The following is a 25,277-nucleotide window of genomic DNA, read 5'->3' on the forward strand; positions in this document are numbered from 1 at the left end:
CAACAACCAGAAAAATAAGAATAATAAGAAACCCAATATAACAACAGGAACAACAACAACCAGAATAAGAACAATAATAAGAATCCAAACAACAACATTAACGACAGCAACAACAACAACAACCAGAGTAAAAACAACAATAAGAAACCCAACAACAACAACCAGAAAAATAACAATAATAATAAATTCAACAACAACATCACAATAACAGTAACAACAACAATAACAATATCAACAACAACAACAACAACCACAACAATAATAGCAACAAAAATAACAATAAAAACATCAACAACAACAATCCACCCGAAAGATGAAATTAATAGTTTTAATCTAATCCATCTTCATTTTAAACATTTTAAACACTATAAGCGCTAAATCTTATCATATATTTCATAAATAACACACTTTTGATTTGAAACTGTTTCTCATGCTCAACAAATATTTTTAATGATTAAGATTGTTTAAATAAAATCACATTTAGTTTCACAAAATATTTCTATTTTTCATCATTCCTCATATTCTTCCTCTGAATAGTTCTCTGTACCAACCTCCTGAAAGTAAAAATGATAAAATTGAATTCCTCAAAAACGATCTTTTTAAATTTTGTAATAATTGGAAGATATTCAAACCGCGTCGGGGTTTCTCTGTCGTAATTTTGAAATAGGCCTTGGCGACGTTCCGTAAACGGTGAAGGCCGTTAACTTTCTATGCCAAACCCATAGATTCATTAATAATACAGATAGAACACTAAATGTCGTCTTCTCAAGATTAAGGTCGAAACTGTACCGTTGTGAACGGGAATTCTTTTTTAAACTGGGGGTAAGCTAACAAACTTTTGTTAGCTAAAGATGGTGATTCTGATAAATCTCTTATTAACCTGATAGTCCAGCTCTAGAGCAGCTAGATCCTCACGAGCCTCTGAGAACTCTCCCTCCTCCATACCCTCACCAACATACCTTTACACAACCAGGTGAATGGAGGTAAGAAATCAGTTTATATCCCAGCTTTTAGAAATATGCAATATTCACGTTAAGCTAAAGTAAATCATTTTTATGAACCTTTTTTCTACTTGTACCTACAATGTACATTGATAACATGGCAGATTTACTCTGTCTTTTCAGAAAAATTTTATTTATTGATAATCAATATATGAATTTTTAATTAACATATATGTTCTCTCTTAGCGTACATAATATCACTTACCAATGAACAAAAAATCTCTTAGCGTACATAAGATCACTAATCAATGAACAAAAGATCTCTTAGTGTACATAATATCACTTACCAATGAACAAAAGCATTCTTAGCGTAAATTATATTACTTACCAATGAACAAAAACTCTCTTAGCTTACATAAGATCACTTATTTTAAAAGTTCTCTTAGCGTACATATGATCACTTACCAAAAAACAAAAGCTCTCTTAGCGTACATAAGATCAAACTTATGATCTAAACGAGCCCAAGCTTCCATTATTGCTGTTGTATTAGATAAACAACATACTGCACGTTGAACCTAAAATTAAAAATATCTTTAAAATAAATCTCTTCGCTCATTTATTAAAAAGGTTAAAATAAATTCGAAATTTTCATCTCGAACCATACAATTTAAACTAGAACCATCAATTTTCAACTAGAACCATACATTTCAAACTAGAACCATTTAGTTTCAACTATAACCATACATTTTTTACTAGAACTAAACATTTTAAACTAAAACCATACATTTTCAACTAGAACCAAATATTTTCAACTTGAACCATACATTGTCAACCAGAACTCAATATTTTTCTACTAGAACCATACATTTTCCACTAGAACCATACATTTTTTACTAGAACCTTATATTTTCAACTAAAACCATATATTTTCAACCAGAACCATACATTTTCAACTAGAACTATACATTTTCAGCCAGAACCATACATTTTCAAGTAGAACCATACATTTTCAAGTAGAACCATACATTTTCAACTAGAACTTTCCATTTTCAACCAGGACCCATACATTTTCAACTAGAACTATACATTTTCAACTATAACCATACATTTTCAACTAGAACTGTACATTTTTTACTAAAACCATACATTTTTAACTAGAACCATAAATTTTCAACCAGAACCATACATTTTCAACCAGAACTCAATATTTTTCAACTAGAACCATACATTTTATCTAGAATCATACATTTTTAACTAGAACCATACATTTTCAACTAGAACCATAAATTTTCAACCAGTACCATAAATTTTCAACCAGAACTCAATATTTTTCAACTAGAACCATACATTTTATCTAGAATCATACATTTTTAACTAGAACCATACATTTTTAACAAGAACCATACATTTTCAACTAGAACCATACATTTTTAACCAGGACCCGTACATTTTCAACTAGAACTATACATTTTCAACTATAACCATACATTTTCAACTAGAACCATAAATTTTCAACCAGAACCATAAATTTTCAACCAGAACTCAATATTTTTCAACTAGAACCATACATTTTAACTAGAACCATACATTTTCAACTAGAACCATACATTTTATCTAGAATCATACATTTTTAACTAGAACCATACATTTTTAACTAGAACCATTTTAAACTAAACCATACATTTTCAACTAGAACCATAAATTTTCAACCAGAACCATACATTTTCAACCAGAACTCAATATTTTTCAACTAGAACCATACATTTTATCTAGAACCATACATTTTCAACTAGAACCTTATATTTTCAACTAAAACCATATATTTTCAACCAGACATACATTTTTAACTAGAACCATACATTTTTAACTAGAACCATACATTTTCAACAAGAACCATACATTTTTAACTTGAATTATTCATCTTACTTTTGTTCTTAACAATTAACAATATGCAATGTGATTATGTTTGGTAAAAATGAATAGTTTATGATTGAGTCGAGTTACCAGATGTTTTAATAATTTAATATTTAATGTATTTTTTTACCTTAGCAAGATCCCCCCCGGGAACAACCGTAGGAGGCTGGTAATTAATTCCAACCTAAAAGTATAAAACTGAATTCTTTATTACAAAATATTAGGTTGTAATTGAATATTCATATCTACATTACTTGTAATTATGATTCATAATTTGCAAGTATTTAATTTAATTTCATTGGAATGGTATTTGCACATTCATAGCTTTCCACAAAACTACAATACAGTTTGAAATCATTATACGTATCTACACATTAGAATTATCCACATTGTAGGTAGGGCTGGGCACGTACAGACTTTTTTCTTGCCGTTCCTTAACGGTTAGTTAAACTGTTAAACTAAGTACGGAGCAACTTTTCAGGTAGTCGTTCGTTCTTAGGTAAAAACTAAACAAACGGTATTTTCCTTACTTTTTTAAAGATACTGTTCGTTAACGATTCCTAGTCGTAAACTTCCCCAAATCTTATACTTCCATAAATTATTGATTGTTCTATAAAAAGACAACAAAATGGTGTGGGGACTGGCTCGCCCTGTATAAAAATATGAACGACAACAAAAAAAAAACATTCTTTAATTCAAAGATTCTAATTGCTGTTGTAAGCAAATAGATAGATAGCAACTTAGAATATGAACACTCTCAGAACAGCTGTATTCTTACGTCACAAGTGTCAATTCAGTTTTTGTGTCCGACAAAACTAATAGGGAGAGACTGAGTAGGTAANATTATTATTATTATTATTATTATTATTATTATTATTATTATTTTTACTATTATTATTATTATTATTATCATTATTAACATTATTATTATTATTATCATAAAAGTACACATGTATATTGCAGAACAACCTTGAACCCGGTTGGGCACCAGTCCACGAACTGAATAGATTTTTGAGTTTTTACTGAAGCAATCGCATCATTTACATCCTAATTCAGAGTTATGGCCTTTTTTGAAACCTCACTAATGTTAAGTTCAAATTTTAAGAAAACAATTACTTTTATTTTCACCTGGAAAAAGAAAAAGGCTACTAATGCATGAAAACCCCATTAAATATAAAAAAAAGAAAATCACAAAGAAAAATTGTAACTCTAATTCATTGAAAAAAAGTTTTAAAATCAAATCAGAACAAAAAAAATGTTTAAAATGCTTCTTAAAAATTTTAATTTAATTACAAAAAATATCAAAATATGGAATTTTAATTTTTTTTAAATGATGTGTAATTTTTAAATGTTAAATTATCATTTCAATTTAAAGATGTTTCCTCTAAAAAATGAATATTCTTGACAAAAAAGTGCGCGTAACTCTCCTTTGGTACAACATCCCCTCTGTACAACAAACAGACGGCCATGTACTTTCCTGTAAAAGAAGATATTATGTTGTTTGTGTACACTGTACGCTGTACACTGTATCTACAACATTGTGCAACATCAAAAATAACGCTTTATTTATCTAAATGAAAAAGCTTTCGCTCATGTATATATATTTGTATAGACCCTAGTCATGTGGACAGTTATGAAACCCATCTACAGAATCTCTATCCAGATATAAAATGGGAAGTGAGCTCAGGTAACTACAGGGTGTCCCAATAAACATGGGAATTCAGTGACGAATTCGATATCGTCTTTTCAAATAATTCTTTGATTTCGTATAGTGATACCTACAGAGAAAGCTGTACTCTGTAAGATTTTCGTCTGCTATGTTTGGAATTTGTTTGTTTATGTTTTGGCTGCATACGGTTGTACTTAGTAAAACAAGAAAATTACAGTACACAAACAGAGTAAACTTGTCCGTCTTCACTGTTCATCTTGCGGAGACATTATAGACACACCTTTACAGTCTTTTATCCTTTTCATAAAATAAACTCTAACAGACATAATGATATTATGGCTTTTGAAATTAGGTATTACAATGCTAATTCATAACAAAGACGATATCGAATTCGTCACTGAATTCCCATGTTTTTTGGGACACCCTGTACTTAAACTTAACTGTGAATTGAGTGTGAAACCAGAAGTAAGGAATAGAAGGGAGATATAACTGACGCGGTTCGCCCTACCATATGATTATGCGTGCTTTGCAGACGAGTACTCCATTTGTATAAAAATATTCAAAATAGGTTATTGTATACGCTGTAATTGTACATCAGACAAATATTTCTTTTATAAATGGAGTACGGTCTTCAAAGCATGTATAATAATATGGCAGGGCGAACCGCGTTAGTTATATCTCCCTTCTATTCCGTACTCCCTGTGTAAAACTCTTTGATGGTTTTATAGAAACAGATGAATACTCCAAATCAAGCCACTGAACAGTTAGAATAAAACCTAAAATTTCGGAATTACGAACGTTTTTTTCGAAGTTCAAATGTATTCGACATTGCTGGTCCAACTTTGTGACCTCGTAGCTCCTTGAGTTTTGATTTTGCGCTCAAGTATAAGAAAAACAATTTTATCCTGTTGCACAAATTAAAATCATTTTTGTTTCTCTCAAAAGCTCTTCAATAAAATTATTGAAAACATGGTTTACTTCAGTGGATTCCGTGAATTTGGAAAAGATTTCGGTATTTCCATATTTCACTTAATTATTGAGGAATCTGTGAATTCCAAATCAGAGAATTAAGGATTGTTTTATGACAAATTTGTTCTAAAACGTCCTCGCCTCCCGGGTTTGTTTTTAAATATGTAATAACGTATATTTTATATATATATATATATATTTACCTTTTCTTGGGTCACATTTCACCATCTGGTTTTTGGGTTCAAAACAGACCTAAACCGTAAAATATATAAAGGTATAAGCTCCATGGAGTTCAAAAATGTCAACCTAGAAAGATCATGTTTCTCTTATTCTACGTTATATTACCAATTTTTTACCATTAAAGATTATAATTTATGACTGAACCATTAAACACTGCTTAATAATTGATAACGATTGGTTATATTATATATGGAGCATTAAAAACGTATTTTCCCGAAGGAATACCATAAAAATTATCGATTCCTGACTAAAAGAACTCAATTTTAAAATCATTTCTGATACATCCTGCAAAAGTTGACAAAAACTAAAAAACATACTCAAAATTTAATTTAAAATATGTTTATCAGACCATAAACTATTACAATTGTTATGAATACCACTTCTTATAGATATTATAGAATTGCACAGCTTCATATACTAAATATTTTTTAACCTTTGTAATTTGGTCTACGGCTAATGTTTCGTGGTAGGCTTTTTCTGCAGATGCCATTGGAGCATATGTGGCCAGGGGATAGTGAATCCTAAAAAGATTTAGTTATTTGCCATTGGAGCATATAGGTGGCTAGGGGATAGTGATCCCTCATGAGACCAAATTTAATTTTTTTTCCAGATTGTTGCAAGATTGCAGGGTTGGGGGCAAAAATGCAGGGTTTGGTGACTCAACGTATCTGGCTGGATTTCAGGTTTTAGAGGCTGTGATTGCAGGTTATAGAGCAGGATTACAAACTTTGGAGCAAGTTTTTAAAAATCTTTTAATCTTGCTTCAAACCTTGCAATCCTGCTTCAGATACAGTGTTTTTAGTCGGGTTTCTGACGGTTTACAGGGTTTTGACCAGGATTGCACTGCTTGTAGCTAAATTGCAGCGATACGAGCGATATTTGCAGGGTTAAGAGCCATATTGAAGGGTAGAGCCGGTTTGAAAGGTTCAGAGCCGGTTTGAAAGATCTAAAGCCGGATTAAAAGGTTTGGAGATGGATTGAAAGGTTTAGAGCTGGATTGAAAGGTTTAGAGTCAGATTGAAAGGTTTAGAGCCAGATTGCAGGGTTTAGAGTAGTAATATTCAATTTTTGTGCAAGGTCGGATTTCATTTCAAACACATTCCTTTATTAAATTATCTAATTTGGATTTAGAGTTTTTAGTTTTTATCAGAAAGAGCAAAAAAGTTTACCTAGGATATGGAACAAAGTTGCTCTGAAATGTTTACCTAGGAAATGGAACCTAGTTGGTTTGAAAAGTTAACCTAGGATATAGAACTAAGTTGGTCTGAAAAGTTTACCTAGGATATGGAACCTAGTTGGTTTGAAAAGTTAACCTAGGATATGGAAATAAGTTGGTCTGAAAAGTTTACCTAGGATATGGAACCTAGTTGGTTTGAAAAGTTAACCTAAGATATGTAACTAAGTTGGTCTGAAAAGTTTACCTAGGATATGGAACCAAGTTGGTCTGAAAAGTTTACCTAGGATATGGAACCAAGTTGGTTTGAAAAGTTTACCTAAGATATGTAACTAAGTTGGTCTGAAAAGTTTACCTAGGATATGGAACCAAGTTCGTCTGAAAAGGTTACCTAGGATATGGAACCAAGTTGGTCTGAAAAGTTTACCTAGGATATGGAACCAAGTTCGTCTGAAAAGGTTACCTAGAATATGGAACTAAGTTGGTCTGAAAAGGTTACCTAGAATATGGAACCAAGCTGGTCTGAAAAGGTTACCTAGGATATGGAACCAAGCTGGTCTGAAAAGGTTACCTAGAATATGGAACCAAGCTGGTCTGAAAAGGTTACCTAGAATATGGAACCAAGTTGGGCTGAAAAGTTTACCTAGGATATGGAACCAAGTTCGTCTGAAAAGTTTACCTAGGATATGGAACCAAGTTGGTCTGAAAAGTTTACCTAGGATATGGAACCAAGTTGGTCTGAAAAGTTTACCTAGGATATGGAACCAAGTTGGTCTGAAAGGTTTACCTAGGATAGGGAACTAAGTTGGTCTGAAATTCATTTAGATCAACGTTCAAGGCTCCATCAAACCTCAGAGATGCTGTTATTGAGGAGATAATCTAATCAATCATTCAACCTTCATTATTAATAATTTTAGAAAAGAATGTAAAAATTCGGATTTTTCTAATTTTTTTTTATTTCTTAATTATTAACAATGCAGGGATCACTTAAAATTGAGGGATTAAGGGATTGATCCTCAAATTAATAAGGGCTAACATTGGATATTGAGATCAAGCGTTCAATTTAAGTAATATCCACACAAAAGCTCTGAACTCAGGGCACATTTTATTAAAAAAAATTATTACAGCTTCTAAAATCCTGTTTTCTGGTTACATCTGTATAGAACTTTGGCGGTATGATCAGTAGGATGTATAACAAGGGATTGCCATTGCATAATGATTTTCATAATTTGAAATAAAAACTGTACATAATAAAGTTTACAAAACCTAAAAATTATAGATTGTTGTCATACTACGAATACTATGGCTTTCTCAATTTGATTAATAATACATACATACATACAAAGAACATTAAGGTTGGGGGGAGGGGGTTGGGGGCGGTTCCAACTTTCCTAAAATATTGATTATAAAAGTTATATTCACTGTTCTGGGATTACCAATGGTCTAAATAAAGGTTTGAATTCCTGTGCAATTATACGGTTAAGGTTGGTGTAGGTTGGACGCTCTATACCAAGATTATCTCGACAAATATCGTAAATAGCCTAAAAATAAATACAAATGCATGAATTACTAATTTTAAGATTGATATGTTTGTCCGAGTAAAAAAATTAAAAACAATTTTCTGGCTCCATAAATTAATCTAAGAATATTTATAAGAAAAAGAAGCAATTTATAGCCCATATTTAGCAAAAACAATCCAATAACATTCTAAACCCCATATTGGCGTATTGTGAAGATTTTATTTTAACTTTGTAAGGAAACTTCCGTTTCATAGATAATGTATTAACATGGATCACTTCAGATCAAAAAATTTTACGTGAATGCTCACATTTACTTGGTTTGATATAGTTTTTTGTAAACAATGACTAACGCTACTGTACAATGCACATATAGATTTGTTTAAACATGTCATCAAACTTTAATATGTCTGTATATTTCATGGAGAAAAGAAAATAAATTATAATGCATATTAAAAAGTTGCTATTCTATAGAATTATAAATTGTCTGTATATGCACATTCAGTATAAATCGACATTCCTATGTAAAAAGGTTTTTTTGGAGTGCAACAATTTTCATTGAATTTTGTCAATTTAAAAACTTTTTTGATTTTATTATAATTTGCTCCAAATTTATTATAATTTAATTATAATTTTACTATAAGTTGATTATGATTTGATTATAAGTTGATTATAGTTTGATTATAAGTTGATTATAGTTTGATTATAAGTTGAATTGATATAGTTTGATTATAAGTTGATATAGTTTGATTATAAGTTGACTATAGTTTGATTATAAGTTGATTATAGTTTGATTATAAGTTGATTATAGTTTGATTATAAGTTGATTATAGTTTGATTATAAGTTGATTATAGTTTGATTATAAGTTGATTAAAGTTTGATTATAAAATGATATAGTTGGATTATAAGTTGATTATAATATGAGATTTCTAAAGTTAACTTCTGTCTCAGAGGTGTTTTTGTTTTTACCTGGTTATCCACTAAGAATGCACAGTCTATATGCTCCAGGGTGGTATGGGAGTACAAAACAGCATTGTAAGGTTCCACTATAGCAGTGGAAACCTGAGGAGCAGGATAAATGGAAAATGCAAGCTTTGGCTTTTTTCCATAATCTGCTGAGAGGCGCTCCATGAGCAGAGAAGCAAACCCAGAACCCGTTCCTCCACCGAAGGAATGAAAGATAAGAAATCCTTGTAGGCCAGTTGCTTGGTCAGCCATTCTTCTTATTCTATCCATTGTTACTTCAATCTGCTCTTTCCCTATAACATAAAAACTTATATCTCTCTAAATACAAATGATAAAATGTATGCAAAACTAATAATACATCTTTTTACAGACACGTTTTTAAGTCAGGCTTACCTATTGTGTAATGGCCTCTTGCATAATTGTTTGCGGCATCTTCCTTGCCAGTAATCAGCTGTTCCGGATGAAATAGCTGTCTATAGGTACCAGTTCGAACCTGAATTGTGATTGAAAACAATAATGCAGGCAAATTGAAAGAATTTAAGGGTTATTTGAAATTTTACAAGAATCAAATATTCTTGCAATTATTTTCTTACATGTATGATCTTTTTTCGTGTAAAATTTGCGCCAGTTTGTTTGTATTTACCTCATCAATAACATTCGGTTCTAAATCTACGAAAACAGCTCTTGGAACATGTTTCCCAGATCCGGTTTCATTAAAGAACGTGCTGAAGGATTCATCGTTGATTCCGTTCTGTTCATCATCAGGAATCATACCATCAGGATGGATACCATGCTCAAGGCAGTACAGCTCCCTTTATAAGAAAATGTTAAGATAATCTTTATTGGGTTAATTAAAAATGTGTATATTTGAAAAATTGAACAACACATCACAAGATATATTTTTCATAAATTTTACATAATCATTGGGTAATCAAGGATTGTTTTCTAAAAGGTTTAACTATACAAGTGGTCTAGCCAGGAATTTCCTTCAGGGGGTGCACAGTTGGGAGGTGTGCTTTTGGACCCAGGACCACTAAGTGCAAGTAACGAACGTGGTGGGGCAGGCCCCCCTGCATTGCAATTTTTTTTCAATTTTGTTGTTAAAACAGAATTATTAGTTTCCGATTGAATTATGAAGGGCTAAATAGGCAATTTTACCAGCATGCATTTACTTACCAGCATGCATTCCCCATCTGAACTCCAGCCTGCCCAATGTGTACTGAGATAACCTCACGCATCTTGTACTAAGGGATCAAGAGTATGAGTACCTAAAATGAACATGAATGGATGAATGATTATTGATTAAATGAGCATAGACAAGGTTTTCACCTTTGTTTTTACATCTTAAACAACAATTCTCATTTCTCACAGAAGCAGCTTAATGGGGGGCTATAGTAGCACAAGAAGAGAGAGCAGCCACCTTCTAGCCCTTTAATTTTGATTTTTCAAATAGATTGAAAAAAAATTCTAAGTGGGGATTTTTTTCTTTTAAATTTCGCGATAATTCAATTATCCCCCCCCCCTGGAAAATATCATAAGCTGCCCCTCTTTCTTTAGAGGTTAAAACATTTGTTATGTGAATCAGAAGATTACTGAAATGAAAACTGACAATGAATAGTCATTTTAACAAGTGTAACGGAAAAAAACGAGAAAATAAGAAAGTTAGATTATCACAGATGTCCCCCTTATTTTAAAGGAAGCCTATAAAAGGCAAAAAAGACTGCATAGTATGTGCATTTTTACCATAAGCCATGAGAAAAAAGTAGATGATTTATAGAAGTCAAATTCGTTTTTTCTTCCTTAGACATTATATTTATAAAGCTAAATAAAAGAAAATATGACAATCTAACTATTTTTAAAATTGTTTTCACAATTGTCTTGAAGTCTTATTTGTTTTGTATTATCCTGTACAGTGTATTATCCTGTACAGTGTATTAATGAAAGAATGAGAAGTAAGACATTTGAAACGTTTTAAATAAGAAAATGCAAAAACTGCTAACTACTTGAAATATCTCTTTTAAATTATATTAATGATTGTGTAACCGTACAAGGAACCAGGAAATAAAAAAGGTAAAAAAATGTAATACTTCTTCTCTGAAGTCTCATCCTTTTTGGGTAGCCCTGTATTGTCTACTGTATGTACAGTGTAATGTGTGTATTGTGTATACCTGTTAAGAGTTATGAATAAAATGGTTCCAATACTACACTTGTCCTACTACAGTAACCTAGTAACAGCAACACCGAAGAAAGCTTTGGGGTTTCCACTTTTATTAATCTTAAAATTCTAATATTGTTGTAATAATTAAAATTCGAGATGCTGTTTACATTTCTATTGTTTGTTTTTGTCTTCAAATTATATCTTTTGTTTTTGGGAATCTGTAATATAATCTTTTATAATCTGTATAATATAGTTTTATCTTACACATGAAATCTGTAATCTGTACAATATGACTGTAATCTTTTTCAGCGATTTGTTTTCTTTAATCTGTGATTTATGCTTCGCAATTTATACTCTTTTATCCATAATCTTCATGATGTAATTGTAACCTGTAATCTACACTCTGAGATTTATAATTTATTCTCTGTGATCTGTAATCTGTATTTTGTGATCTGTAAACTGTATACTGTATTATTTGCAATTTACACAGTAATATCTATAATCTTTAATCTGTGATCTGTTTTTAAATTTATTTTGATTAAGGGGTGTGGACACAAGCTCACGCATACAAATAAAACGATATATCAATTGATCTATTTTCAGTTTATTTTTAAGGTCTTTCTATTATTTTGTTATGCTCAAGAGTGATTTAAAGTCTATTACCCAACGTTTTGTGTTGCGCTGTTGTCTTGAAAACTTGACCATGGGTAGCCCTATAAACCATAGTGAACACTTATTTTACGCGGGCTGATCTTGCTTTCTGTTTTTCCTTAGGCTTAACTATTAGGTTTGGTTAAATGATAATGATTTTTGTTAATCGCATGTAGCGTTGATTTGCTAATGACTTGTAGAAAGCTGGATTTTTAAACATAATTGAGTTATTTTCTTTTGTCGTTTTCTCAGTCAGTCATAAAAAGTAAAAAGAAAGAAAATAAGGAATTTTTTATTTTCTTTTTAAGAATATATAATCTGTGATCTGTAATCTATACTCTAGGATCTTTAACCCATACTCAGTTATCTGTAATCTATTCTCTGTGATCTGTAATCAATACTTTGTGATCTGTGATTTATTACGTCATGTTCAACAAACTCTTGTGACTAATGCTACTCACTTTTTTGTACTTGAGGTCAGAGAGTTGTGTCCACAGTGTTCAATTAGTTTGGGAAAATGACTCAAGAGCTCTTCAACAGATATCTAAACCTGATGTGCGGTTTGACAACAGATATCTAAACCTGATGTGCTGTTTGACAACAGTTATCTAAACCTGATGTGCTGTTTGACAACAGATATCTAAACCTGGTGTGCTGTTTGACAACAGATATCTAAACCTGATGTGCTGTTTGACAACAGATATCTAAACCTGATTTGCTGTTTGACAACACCAAAATGAATACATTTAGGATTATTAACAGTGATTTGTCTACTCCCCTTGTCAAAAAATTTTCTGATTCTGTTCCCAAAAGATTTAGTCTTAAAAAATGGGTCATGGCAAGTTCAGGGGTAGTAATTAGAGCTGTTGTATATACTGGAATTTATGGATACTACTGCAACAATGGACATGCGGATTGCGGAATTCCTAAACTATGTTTTATCGACTCAAAGAAGTTCGTAGTAAGATTTCGATTCTACTGGAGACCACCGGAGGGATTTTATTTTCACTGGAGGGGTTTAAAAAAATGCTTTTTACAATTTAAAACTTTACGCAGGGTGATTTGAATCCCTCCAGTGGAATGCAAATCACCCTGCGTAAAGTTTTGAATTGTAAAAAGCATTTTTTTAAACCCCTCCAGTGAAAAAGAATTCCCTCCGGTGGTCTCCAGTGGAGTCAAAATCTTACTACGAACTTCCGTGACNGTAGGCCAACTGGCGCTGTTGACGAGCTGACCACGGTGGAGATACTCGAGAGAGAGCTGAAACCAGAGGAAGGTGATCTGTCAGGACATGAAACCTCCGCCCTTCCAGCTCGAAACGATAATGGCGGAGAGCCAAAAATACTGCTAGCAGTTCCCTGTCAAAGGCGGAGTAGCGTTGCTGTGTGGTAGAGAGTTTGGCTGAGAAAAAGGACAGGGGACGCCAATTTCTTGCTTCTCGCTGTTGCAAAACCGCTCCAACGTGTGTGGCGGAGGCATCTGTAACCAGAGACACCTCGGCGGAGGGAGAAGGATGAACCAGTGAGACGGCGGAGGCAAGGGCGGATTTTGCTGTCTCAAAAGCAGCTTGCATCTCAGTAGACCAGTTTAAAGTACGAGGATTACCAGCTAGAGCATCTGTTAGAGGGCGGAGAGTTCGTGCTACACCAGGGAGGAAACGGCGGTAGAAATTAACCATTCCAAGAAATCGTTGGAGACCACGGACATCCTGTGGTTGGGGCTGGAGGAGAAGAGCGTCCACATGCTTACGGAGAGGAATAATTCCTGCAGAACTGATCTTGTGGCCTAGATAATCAATCTCCTCCTGTCCAAAGCTGCATTTCTCCAGGTTCAAAACTAGACCAGTATGAAAGAAAATATTGAACCAGGATTACTCAGTTGTTAACATAGAATTTTGAATGTTTCTTATTTTCTGAACGTAAAATTTGTTGGAACAACATTTTTAAAAATTGTCGTTTTTTATAACATGAAAAAATGATTTTACTGAACAAACACTTTTACTGAACGATAATTCAGTGAGAAAATGAAAAAACAGTCAAACGTGCCCTTTCCAAATCATTACTATAAACTATAGACACTGTGGCAAATTACATAATTTAAACTTGGAATCGTGACATTTTAAGAGGTCCCGGTCGTCTGTACTGTCTCATTTTTTTAGGGGTATAACTATGTATAAGACAAAAGACCAAATTTTAAATCGAAAAATATACTTGGGAAAGTTTAAGGTAATTCCATTGAAGTCTTCTTCTTTACGTAGAACGTCCTGTACAACAGGCCCGTATCCAGGATTTTCCCAAGGGGGGTGCAAAAAGGGTTGTTGTAGTTTGGACCCTGGATCAGCAAGTGAAACAGTATGTAAATGAGGCATCGAAATTTTTTCAGAATATCGGTAAAATAACGAGTAATACTAATTATAGCTTGAATTTTATGTTACGTAGGTTATTTTCTACTTTTCTGAGTTTTCAACAACACTAGTAATTTAAGCTTGAACTTAATGTTACAGTGAAAATTCGATTTTCTCTGAATTTGATGTTTTGTATGGTATAAGAAAAATTGTCATAATTTTGTTTTAGCTCAAATTTTACAAAATCGGGAAGAGAGGAAATGTTGATAATTATGATATTACTACTCGCGTTCACTGATTTGAATTCCCAGTAAACATAGTTGAGAACTTTTTTCCATGGAACCATCTGAGGACCTACAGGGTGTCCCGCGAAACATGACAACGTATGGATGACGACTTGAATATCTTCTTGATTTTTTATATAATTTGCTGCATTTATAAGTCAACCTAATTTTAGAAGTAAATTTCTAGAGATAATAATCACAAAATTCCCCTAGTCCTGCCATTTCCAAAATGTGGTCTGCATTTTTTGTGCTTTCAATATTGCCCGAGATATGAGCAATTTAGTTCAGATTTCGACAATTTTGCTTTAATTTAACAAAATTGAAATCTGAACCAAACTCTTTATATCTCTGGCAATATTGAAAGCACAAAAAACGCAGACCACTTTTTAGAAATGCCAGGGCTAGGAGAATTATGTGATAATTGTTTCAAGAATCATACATGTTAAAGTAGATAGAAGACTAAATGTCACACTCACAAATAAATTCAAATATCAAAGACGACTTTCAAGTCTTCTTGCTATTGTCATGTTTCGTGGGACACCCTGTATTCCCCAGAATTTTCCTGATATTTCTCCGATGTTGAATCCCAAATTTAGAGAATTATTGGGGACCAATTTTTCGTATTCTCGTTTCCCCTTTTTTTATGATAAATTCCTAGAGAAATTAATTTCGAGAATTTCATCTCCAATAAAGCTGGAGATATTTTGGAGACAAAATTCTCCAAATCTTACTTGCGAGAAAAAAAAAAGAAAATAGGCTGCTCTCAAGAAAAGTAAAAATATTCCCATTGATTTTCTCGAGGTTCGGTTACAGATTTATTATGTGAAAAATGTAGAGCTAAAAATCTCGAAAATAAAATATTGAAACTGAGGCAATGTCTGCAAAATTTAAAAAATGTTTTTTAATACATACTTGGACATATTTGTTACAAATTGGGGGTGCATCTGACCCTTTGCACCCTCTCCCCCTGGTTACGGGCCTTAATGTACAAACGGGTTAAGCCTCACATATTCCTGAAATAGCAATAATTTTGTTATCAAGTAACTTTATGGCCAATTTCGTATTCATTTAACCATAGGTACAACTATAGGTCGTATCAATCTATATCTACACTGCTCTGGTAAAGTGTAACCATAGTGTGACTATCATAGGGGCGGATACAGGATTTAAGTGAGGGGGGGGGGGGGGGCAAGATTTTTTAGGAACAAAAAAAATCAATAATTAGGAACAAAAAATCGTACGGCAGGCGAAAATTTTTTTTGACTTAAAAGACCAGAAAACTAAATTTTTAAATTTTAGGAACAAAATTAAAGGATTAGAACAGGAATTTAGGAAAAATTAAAAGATTGTTCAGGAATTAGGAACAAAAATATAGGATTAATTCGGACAGGGATTAGGAAGTATACAAGATTGTTCAGGAATTATAGGAACAAAAATAAAGGATTAGGACAGCGAAGGAACAATAAACAGATTGTTCAGGAATTAGGAACAAAAACAAAAAAAATGCGGAAAACATGCCATTTTTGATGGGGAAAAGCTCATTTTTAACCTACCAATCCTTTATCAACCTTTAATTTCTCAATTAATGGGGGGGAAGGAATTGACCACCCCCCCCCTGCTTATGCTTCGTTGACGTATCCATATTTTTGAATAAATATCCTGAATTATCCAGCCCTAAAATCTTCTCAAATATAAATAATAGATTTTCATACACCCCGTTTCTGAAATAAAATATTCTAAAATCTTCACAAATATGATTTTTCACCCCTTGTCAGAGCTAGGCAGGTAGACTTTAGTGTACACATGTATACGTCACACTATACGGCAGATTTTCTCTTGTGTAAATACTAAATAATAACTTTCATCCTAAATTTAAACATCTTTTCGTTTAGCTATTTAAATTTTTTGATTAATATTACAATTTATATCAATTTTCTTTTCAAGTTTTAAAGCTTAAACTTTCATATTTTACTGCATGTTCAGTGAAGACTGAAGAGCTGTATAGGAAATTAGAATTGTGAAATTTGAGATGAACATGTAGAATTATTACATATTGTGAATTATTTTTTTAATGCAGCAAGCCTATCTAAATTAGAGTCCATCCTAGTTTACAATTATTGTAACCCCCCTCCCTGTGCCCCCCCTCCTATCAATTTTGTTCATGACCACCTCCCCAACCCCTCCTATCAATTTTGTACATGGATCTTACAGAAAGTGTCTTAACTTGACCTAACCCGTGGCCGCAGCGCTCGGCCCCCTAGTCTGTCCTAGTAGCAGCGCTCCGCCCAGAAAGTGTCTTAACTAACCTAACCCGTGGCCGCAGCGCTCGGCCCCCTAGCCTGTCCTAGCCGCAGCGCTCTGCCCAGAAAGTGTCTTAACCTAGCCTAACCCTAAATAATACTAAATAAATACTAATTTGGTCATGTACAAAATTGATAGAAGGGGGGGGTTGTCTAAAAATCGTTAAATGGGACAGACCCGATTTTTGGACGGACCCACTCAACGATAAATATTATTAATATTATTAATATATTAGGGTTGGCATATCTTTAAGTCAGAGTATTTTACTGCATTTCTAGATATAGAATACTTCAGATTAAAATGACAGCTGAACAACAATAATAGTTTTTAGACTAAGCTTTAACTAATTGATTTAATCCAACATGCTTCCTTTAAGGTAGGCGGAACTAAACATCTCAATAATGTTGCCAATGCCTCTGAAAATCAAAAACATTTAAATTTCAGGCATGACGATCTATTGAAGAACAAGGGGATTGTTGGAAGGTTGAAGGATAAAATCATTGGATGGGTCAGAATTATTCTATCAGGTATAATCATTGTTTTTACTGAATCACTTTTATTCAAAATTCTTCCAAAAAATGCACAATTTTTTAACATAGTTGATTTTTAACTTTCCTTTTTTATTTTTTTTTTTGGGGGGTGGGGGGGATTTCTTTTTAGTTTTATGTGTAAACTGTAAACTAGGTCGAAGCATTTGAAAAAGTCTAAATTATAAACAAGAAATGATAACTATAATAAGGGCAATATATTTATAATTGTACAACGTAAACATCTGTTTGACACTGATAAGTAATAAACCTTGAATTGAAGGTTAATAATGTTTTTTAGATCCCTAATTCTCTGAACCTATTTTTAGATCCTAATTCTTGGAACCTAAGATCCTAATTTTAGGTTCGGAACCTGTTTTTAGATCCTATATCTCGGAACCTGTTTTTGATCCTAATTCTCGGAACCTGTTTTTTTGATTCTGATTCTCGGCACCTGTTTTTAGATCTTATTTCTCGAAACATGTTTTTAGATTCTAATTCTTGGAACCTGTTTTTAGATCTTAATTCTTGGAACCTGTTAAGATCCTAATTCGTTGAACCTGTTTTTAGATCCTAATTTTTGAAACCTGTTTTTAGATCCTAATTTTTGGAACCTGTTTTTAGATCCTAATTTTTGGAACCTGTTTTTAGATCCTAATTCTCGGAACCTGTTTTTAGATCCTAATTTTTGAAACCTGTTTTTAGATCCTAATTCTCGGAACCTGATTTTAGATACTAATTTTTGGAACCTGTTTTTAGATCCTAATTCTCGGAACCTTTTGGGATTCCTTCTTCTCAATCTGTCCTTCGCCTTCGTAGAACTCTTCTATGGAGTGTGGACCAATTCTCTGGGTAAATTATTTTTTAGAACTATTGGGATTAATAATCTACGGATTCCTTGATTTATGTACATTGATTGATCGCAATGTTTGATCAATTTTGTTGATTCATTAGATTCGAGCATTCGGATTCAAAACATGGCTGTACGGTTTATTTTGACATTGTCGGAAATTTTTCTGTATTTATTAATTTTAAAGTTTGTGGAAAAATCTAATTTTTAAATCTCAATAGTTTAATAGTGACCGTCTATAAAACTTCCTTAGGGTCAGGTGAGGTCAATAAGATAATTCAGGGTTACTTGATCGTGTAAACTATGGTATGCCATTTATCAAAAAAAATCTTTTTTTGTTTACTCGGTATTTATTTCCTTTAAAAAAAAAAACAATAAAACAAGTTATGTCGAAACTCTAACAGCCTTATGTAAATCTTAAAAATTTAGTCGGGGATAAATGTTAAAATCTTTAAAAAAAACTTATTTTCATAGTATTTTGAAGGCCCTAACCTTCCGTAATTGTTTTTTTTAATTAATATTTGTTCCTTTGAAGAAACGAGCACTTTTAAAAAAGCCATTTTTAAGAAAAATATAATTTTTTTCAGTCCAATTAGATCTTAGAGGATGAATGAAATATTTGTTGAACAAATTATGCATATTAAGGAGGATCTATTACTTATTTTTAAAGTATCCATTAAAATGATATTCGCTTTTTCAAGTTTTAAGAATAGTGTAAACTGCGTTTTCTTTTGGATATCATTAGTTATGATAGCACTGGTAGAATTGAGTTTTCTTTAGGATTAATCAGTGATTCTTTTCACATGTTCTTTGATTGTACTGGACTCTTGGCCGGCCTTGTTGCAACTGTAATCACGAAGGTCAGATTTTTATAAAATAATTTAGACCTAAACCGTTAAATAAATCACCCACCCCTTCAAAAATAATTTTACCTCAATAAGTTGGTTTATATGGGTTTATTACTGTAGTTGAATGAAATTGTGATTTTATGAAATGAATCTATAAAAAATATGTTTCTTCAAAATTACTACAAAAACTAACCTTTTTTATTGAATATATTTTTTAATGTTTGTTTTTACATTTTGAATTATTTAGTGGAAGTCTAATGACAAGTATAGTTACGGTTACGTGAGAGCTGAAACTATGGCAGGGTTTATCAACGGCCTGTTCCTCCTCTTCATATCATTCTTCATCTTCTCAGAGGTTAGAATAATTAGAAAATTAGATTGGATCTGAGGCCGAATTTAAAGAAGAATCTGAACCGCCTAAAACCGGTTCCAATTGAGCACCATCTCGAAATACTAAATACAATTTAAAGTGGAACCAACTATGTTGGAGCCGCGTCTCTGGTTAAAAGAATTAACGTCCATCGGACATTTCCTGTACCTTTTCTAGGGATAGCTCAGGTTTACTTTACCTAACTTACGAATATTATCAGCTATTTTTCCCGTTAAAAGTAAATCCTCCCAACTTAGAACCTCAAAACCAAGCTTAGAACATTCCCGTGGCTCTCCCGAGTTCTTCAATCAAAATTTAAGGCGGTCCAGGGGTTCCGAAGTTATGATTGGACAAACAAATAAAACAAACAGAGATTACAACTTTATATTTATAGATATCTTTCCTTAACGTTACTCTACCTTTAGGCTGTTGAGCGGCTTGTTGAGCCCCCTGAGGTCAAACATGAACGTCTCCTTCTAGTCTCAGTCCTCGGCCTTCTTGTTAATCTCGTCGGAGTCTTCGTCTTCCAGGTCTGTAAAGCTTGGAAACCCAGCTATGCCTGGAAAATAAGTTTTTCTTGTAATAGTTAACCCACTCAATTAAGAATTTGTAAACAAGCCAAGAACATTCCATGGTTGCAACTAGTTCCACATTCAAAATTTTTAGGGAAATTGGTTAATGGGTTCATGAGTTATTATCTGACAGACAAACCGATTACTACTTTAAAGATATAGATGCATCAAGCTTTTTGAGGGATTGACAGCCTTGGAAAAAAACTAATCATGTCCAAATGGCGATTTGATAGTCTGTTAATTATTTGTTTCATTATTCTCTTCAAATATCATTCGATAAAGTTGAAATTCTAGATGCCATTGAAAAGCTTTTATTTAGTTGTTTTGCGGTTTTTGTCTCAAAATTTATTTATTTTCTCCAAAATATTTTTTTTTGTAAAAGTTAATTTTCCTTTTTTCTCAGCATGGTGGTCATGGACATAGTCACGGAGGAGGAGGAGATCATGGGCATAGTCATGGTGGAGACGATCACGGACACGGACACAGTCATGATGGAGGACATGGACATAGCCATAGTGGTGGAAAAGATGTTGGAAACAGTCAGATTATGCAGGTTAGATATTTTTTAGTGGAAAGCTAGTGGTTAAGGAAAGATTTAAAATTCTGTGATGGTGATGGACCAAACCTCTGTAGAGTAAAAAAGTAGATGTTAGTTCAACATTTATTGAAATTATATTTCGGTCTTGGTTGACCCTCGTCAGTTCTAACGATATAATAACAATCAAAATCGATAAAAAAAATTTAAAAAAATTGTTAAAAACCACAAGAAAATAAACAAACAAAAAAGATTAGTAAAAAAAAATGGCATGTCAAATGGACAATAGGGAAACGAACTCAGATTATGAGATGTTTAATATTCATAAAAAATACTATTACAAATGTTTTGATTCGTTGTAAATATGAATGAGGTTTAGAGACAAAAAAGAACAAAAAAGGGACTGTTAATGTCAAAAAAAAGTTTCCATCGGACCATCGAAAATCAGCACCCCCCTCCTTCTTGAAAATATCCCTTCTGTTTTTATGTACCAGCTTAGTTATTTTTAAGGACATTTTTCACGAAACATTTTAATGATTTTTCTGCAAAAAATCTTAAACCCGGCGGTTGAAAGCAAAATCTTAAACGTTCGTTGAAAGCAGAAAGCAAAAAGTTACTGGTTTTAAAACCAGCGGTTGAAATCAAAATTTTTCTAGTCAAAATCTTTAGGGCTGGTTAAAGGTATAAAAATTACTGGAACATCTTTTAGCCAGCGGTTGAAAGCAAGAAATTTGCTGAAAAATCTTTAACCAGCGCAGCGGTTAACAGCAAAAAAAGTTAAAAATGTTAAAAAATTGAATGAAAAAAGTTAGAATTTAGCGGTTGAACAAATTTGAGAAAAAGGTGCATTTCTTATTCTAGACTGCGTAGAGTCTAGGCTAGATCTCAACCGCTCGTTAAACCGCTTCCGCTGAGTTTTTTCTCTCCAAAGTATATATATCATTCTTTGAATTCATGGAATAATTTTATTCATCTAATAAAGGCCCTTTAAATTTTATTTGTACAGGGAGTGTTCCTGCATATCCTTGCTGACACCCTGGGATCGGTGGGCGTTATCATTTCGGCGATCCTGATGCACATGTTTGGCTGGATGATCGCAGATCCTATCTGCTCGATCTTCATCGCTGTCATGATTGCACTATCGGTAAGTGATAAAAAACCTAAATTTTAAAAAACTCTGTTCGATAATATTATGGATAATCGTATCAAAATTAATAAATGTGGCAATGGAACATTTATGGGGTTAAATTATTTAATTTATTTCATATTCTATAGTTTCGATGATAAAGCCTACATAGATAAATTCTTCAATGATGGAATTTTTTTTAGATTTAAACAGCTTTCATTGTTTATGGTCCACACTGTCGTGGACGTTTTAAATTATGAATGAAAATGATTAAATCTCTAATTTAGCCAATAAAGAGTTTTAAAGAAGCTTTCATGGTTTATACTTAGTTGGTTAGCCAACCACCGGTTTTACCAGTCTGGTCCACGTTTGACAGGGGCGTGGACCGGGGGGGGGGGGGCACTGGTCCTCTCACCAGACTGAAGCGGTCTGAGGATTTCATTTGTATATAATATATAAGAATGCTTGTTTGACCATTAGGTTTTTTTTCTTAAAAATGGAAAAATAATTATAATATTGAATATTATTAAGGTCGGATCCCTGGTTGCGGAGTCGGCATCTATTTTAATGCAACGAACTCCTAAACAGCTTGACAACAAACTAGCGGACTGCTATCAGAAGGTTATGTCTCTGGAAGGGGTTCAAGGTGTTCAGGTTAGTCACCTTAAAGGAGCAAGAAAAGGCATTTTGCTGTCCACAGCGGTACCCTTAAAAGCAGATTGAGAATGCATGAAATATCCGTTATATATCCTTGAAAATTGTTAATTTGAATTAGTTTCTGCGTTAATCATAATAATAATAATAATTGTCATAAATAAACACTTTTTAAGTAGAAAAAAAAACATTATACGGTCATGTCGTTATATTACCCNCTATTACATAATCTCACTCACCCCCCACAGATGCAGCTCTCGTCAAATTAACAGTTTCTCACACCCCTCCCTTTAGATTTTAACCCTCTTTCTAATATTTCTAGGATCCTGTTTTTTCGATGCTTGAATACAATCGCAGAATTGATAATCTACATAATAAAGCTATTTGCTCATGTTTGGTTTATATATATGTATGTTACAGTTAGTTATACCTGGCCGAACGGCTAGACCGAATGGGTTGAAATTTTATTCTTCGGAATCTTTAAAATTCCACGGGTAACACCGGGCAGTACTTCAGCTAGTTATTTATATTCAGCTTGTATTTATGATATTGTTTAGGAAACTCACTTCTGGACACTGTGCACCAACTTTTATTGCGGTGGGTTAAAGCTGGAGGTTTCAGCAACTGCAGATCCTAAATATATTGTTAGGTAAATTAATTCAGTATTTGTTTTTTTCGGGGGGGGGGGGGGGTAGAAAACATCTCAATTTGAATCCTATCCCACAGTGGGTGTTCACAAAAAAATGTAATTTCTTAATACTATTATATAAAGCGGCGATGTAATTGTATGTATATATGTATTTAAGAAGTACATATATTTCTTCTAGATGTAAATACATGATAAATAAAGAGTGTATAAAAGGAGAGGAAGATGAGTAGGTTTTCTCTAGTTCCAGGACCCGAAACTACTGATTTGCGGATTTCATAATCCTCGTTCGGGGATAAGAGGGACGAGTGAAGTCTCCTATTTTTAGCGAGTTGACAATACAAGGGATGCTAGTTCCTAACCTTGCGTATGTTCCAAACCTGACACTCAGTGTCAAGTCTGGGGTAAATCACGAGTTTGAGAGTTCTTCCCCTGTAGTAGGGTATTTTAACTTAAAGTACAATTAAGTTATCAAATAAAACCAATTCCACGTCAAAATCCATCGAGTGCCTTTCAAGAAATTTACTTTAAAACTTTCTTTTTTAACATCTTGTTGACAATCGTTCAGGGGGTTAACTTGCATAAATGTAGCTTGGATGAAGACAAGAAACTTGTATGAAAAACATTTTTTAAATTGTGTTCGTTGAGAAATCGTAATATTTTTTGGTTGTGGGATTGGGTTGATACTACTATTTTCCATGGTGCAGATGAAATTAACAAATGTTTATATTTTATCACCTTATAGTGCCATCATTTGCGCATTTACTCTATATTCTTCTTTTTCAGTCACACTCAGATGATTTTCCGCGGCGTTGGTGTCAATCAACTTTATGTACAATTAGACTACGAGCATGGACAGAATACATACAGGTACGTAGTCATTTGTTTGCTACTAGTCTTTTAAAAACAAGGCATTGTCCAATGTCTTTTTTAATCATCATTTTGTTGTAGAAACCTACAGAACGTTGATTTACGAGAAAGCCACGCCTATGTGAGATAAACAAATCCATCCCAACCTTAGATGAAAACATCGGTTCAATCCGGTTTGAACTCTAATCCAAGATCATGATCGAGGATCTTACGATCATGCTCGAGACCATGACACAAAGCAGATTTGTTTTTAACTACAACACCAGTAAAGATCTAGGCTTTGTATCTGTAAAAAAAAGACGATCCGGAAATAATTTAGACTCTCTCAAAAAAAGAAGATTTTTATATATTAACTTTGACCAAAAAAGCATCGTACTTCTTTGTCCACTGTGATAATTGCTTTTTTAAGTGAGGTATCAAAAAGAGTGATTTTATTTTACTCTAAAAAGAAATATAGATACTTTATTCTGGCTTAATTTTCTTCTTTTGAGACAACACATTATTACTATCGGGTCTTTTATTCCAAAACTGTGTATTAAGATTAAGGGTAAAGTTCTTAAATACAACTTTTTTTCTCACTTTTACATAAAAAAAAATCTTACCCAGCATTTATGATTGGAATTTTTTACCCTTTTTTTCAGATTTTTGAAGGTTTTTTTTTGCTTCGTGCCAAACCTTTGTTATCAGCGACATATTTGTATTTTTCTTGACAAAATCTTGTTATTTAGTTTTTAGGAAGATTAAATTCATATTCATTAAGTTTAGTTTTAAGCAATAGATTTATAAACACAAACATCACAAGATAGTTTTAAAGGAGGATTGTTGAGAATAATGTAAGTTCTATTGATATCAAAAAATCTTTTTTTACGAAGTTGGAATGTGATTTGTACTTTATGAGCGACGACTGTACTAGATGTTGATAAAATCTAAGTCCTGAATGTGTTGACCCTAAAATTGATCCTGCTTTACGTCTTAGTATGATAAATTTGTTCAATGAAGATGAGAAATTTTAGAATATTTTATTAGTTTAAAAAATGAAAATGTATGTAAATCCATTGAAATGTTGGTAAACTGTGATTTATTTCTAAATAATGTTGTCAGTGGTACTTTGTTAAATATATTCACCATTTTAGTTCAGTTGCATAAGTCT

General features: G+C 32.8%; 2 protein-coding genes across 2 annotated transcripts; one reads left to right on the forward strand and one right to left on the reverse strand.

Moving 5' to 3' along the window:
* Nucleotides 1–433: 433 nt before the first annotated feature.
* On the reverse strand, nt 434–15,798 carry LOC111698418 (tubulin alpha chain). Its single transcript, XM_023468752.1, has 15 exons — nt 15,741–15,798; nt 10,568–10,659; nt 10,035–10,203; nt 9,785–9,884; nt 9,395–9,684; nt 8,371–8,448; nt 7,695–7,786; nt 6,167–6,254; nt 5,697–5,745; nt 4,283–4,332; nt 3,825–3,902; nt 2,986–3,039; nt 1,407–1,516; nt 881–959; nt 434–554 (listed from the first exon to the last, which is right to left on the reverse strand). The coding sequence occupies exons 2-15, from the start codon at nt 10,627–10,629 to the stop codon at nt 510–512; spliced, it is 1,344 nt and encodes a 447-aa protein (XP_023324520.1). The 5' UTR covers nt 10,630–10,659; nt 15,741–15,798; the 3' UTR covers nt 434–509.
* A 1,599-nt stretch (nt 15,799–17,397) lies between these two features.
* Nucleotides 17,398–25,259, forward strand: LOC111698416 (zinc transporter 7). Its single transcript, XM_023468750.1, has 13 exons — nt 17,398–17,505; nt 17,574–17,656; nt 18,416–18,508; nt 19,287–19,366; nt 19,602–19,709; nt 20,150–20,254; nt 20,700–20,849; nt 21,838–21,975; nt 22,489–22,611; nt 23,169–23,260; nt 24,044–24,127; nt 24,209–24,674; nt 25,000–25,259. The coding sequence occupies exons 1-12, from the start codon at nt 17,492–17,494 to the stop codon at nt 24,255–24,257; spliced, it is 1,119 nt and encodes a 372-aa protein (XP_023324518.1). The 5' UTR covers nt 17,398–17,491; the 3' UTR covers nt 24,258–24,674; nt 25,000–25,259.
* The last annotated feature ends 18 nt before the right edge of the window (nt 25,260–25,277 follow it).

The sequence above is a fragment of the Eurytemora carolleeae genome, unplaced genomic scaffold, assembly GCF_000591075.1.
Source record: "Eurytemora carolleeae unplaced genomic scaffold, Eaff_2.0 scaffold50, whole genome shotgun sequence".
Taxonomy (NCBI): Eukaryota; Metazoa; Arthropoda; class Copepoda; order Calanoida; family Temoridae; genus Eurytemora; species Eurytemora carolleeae.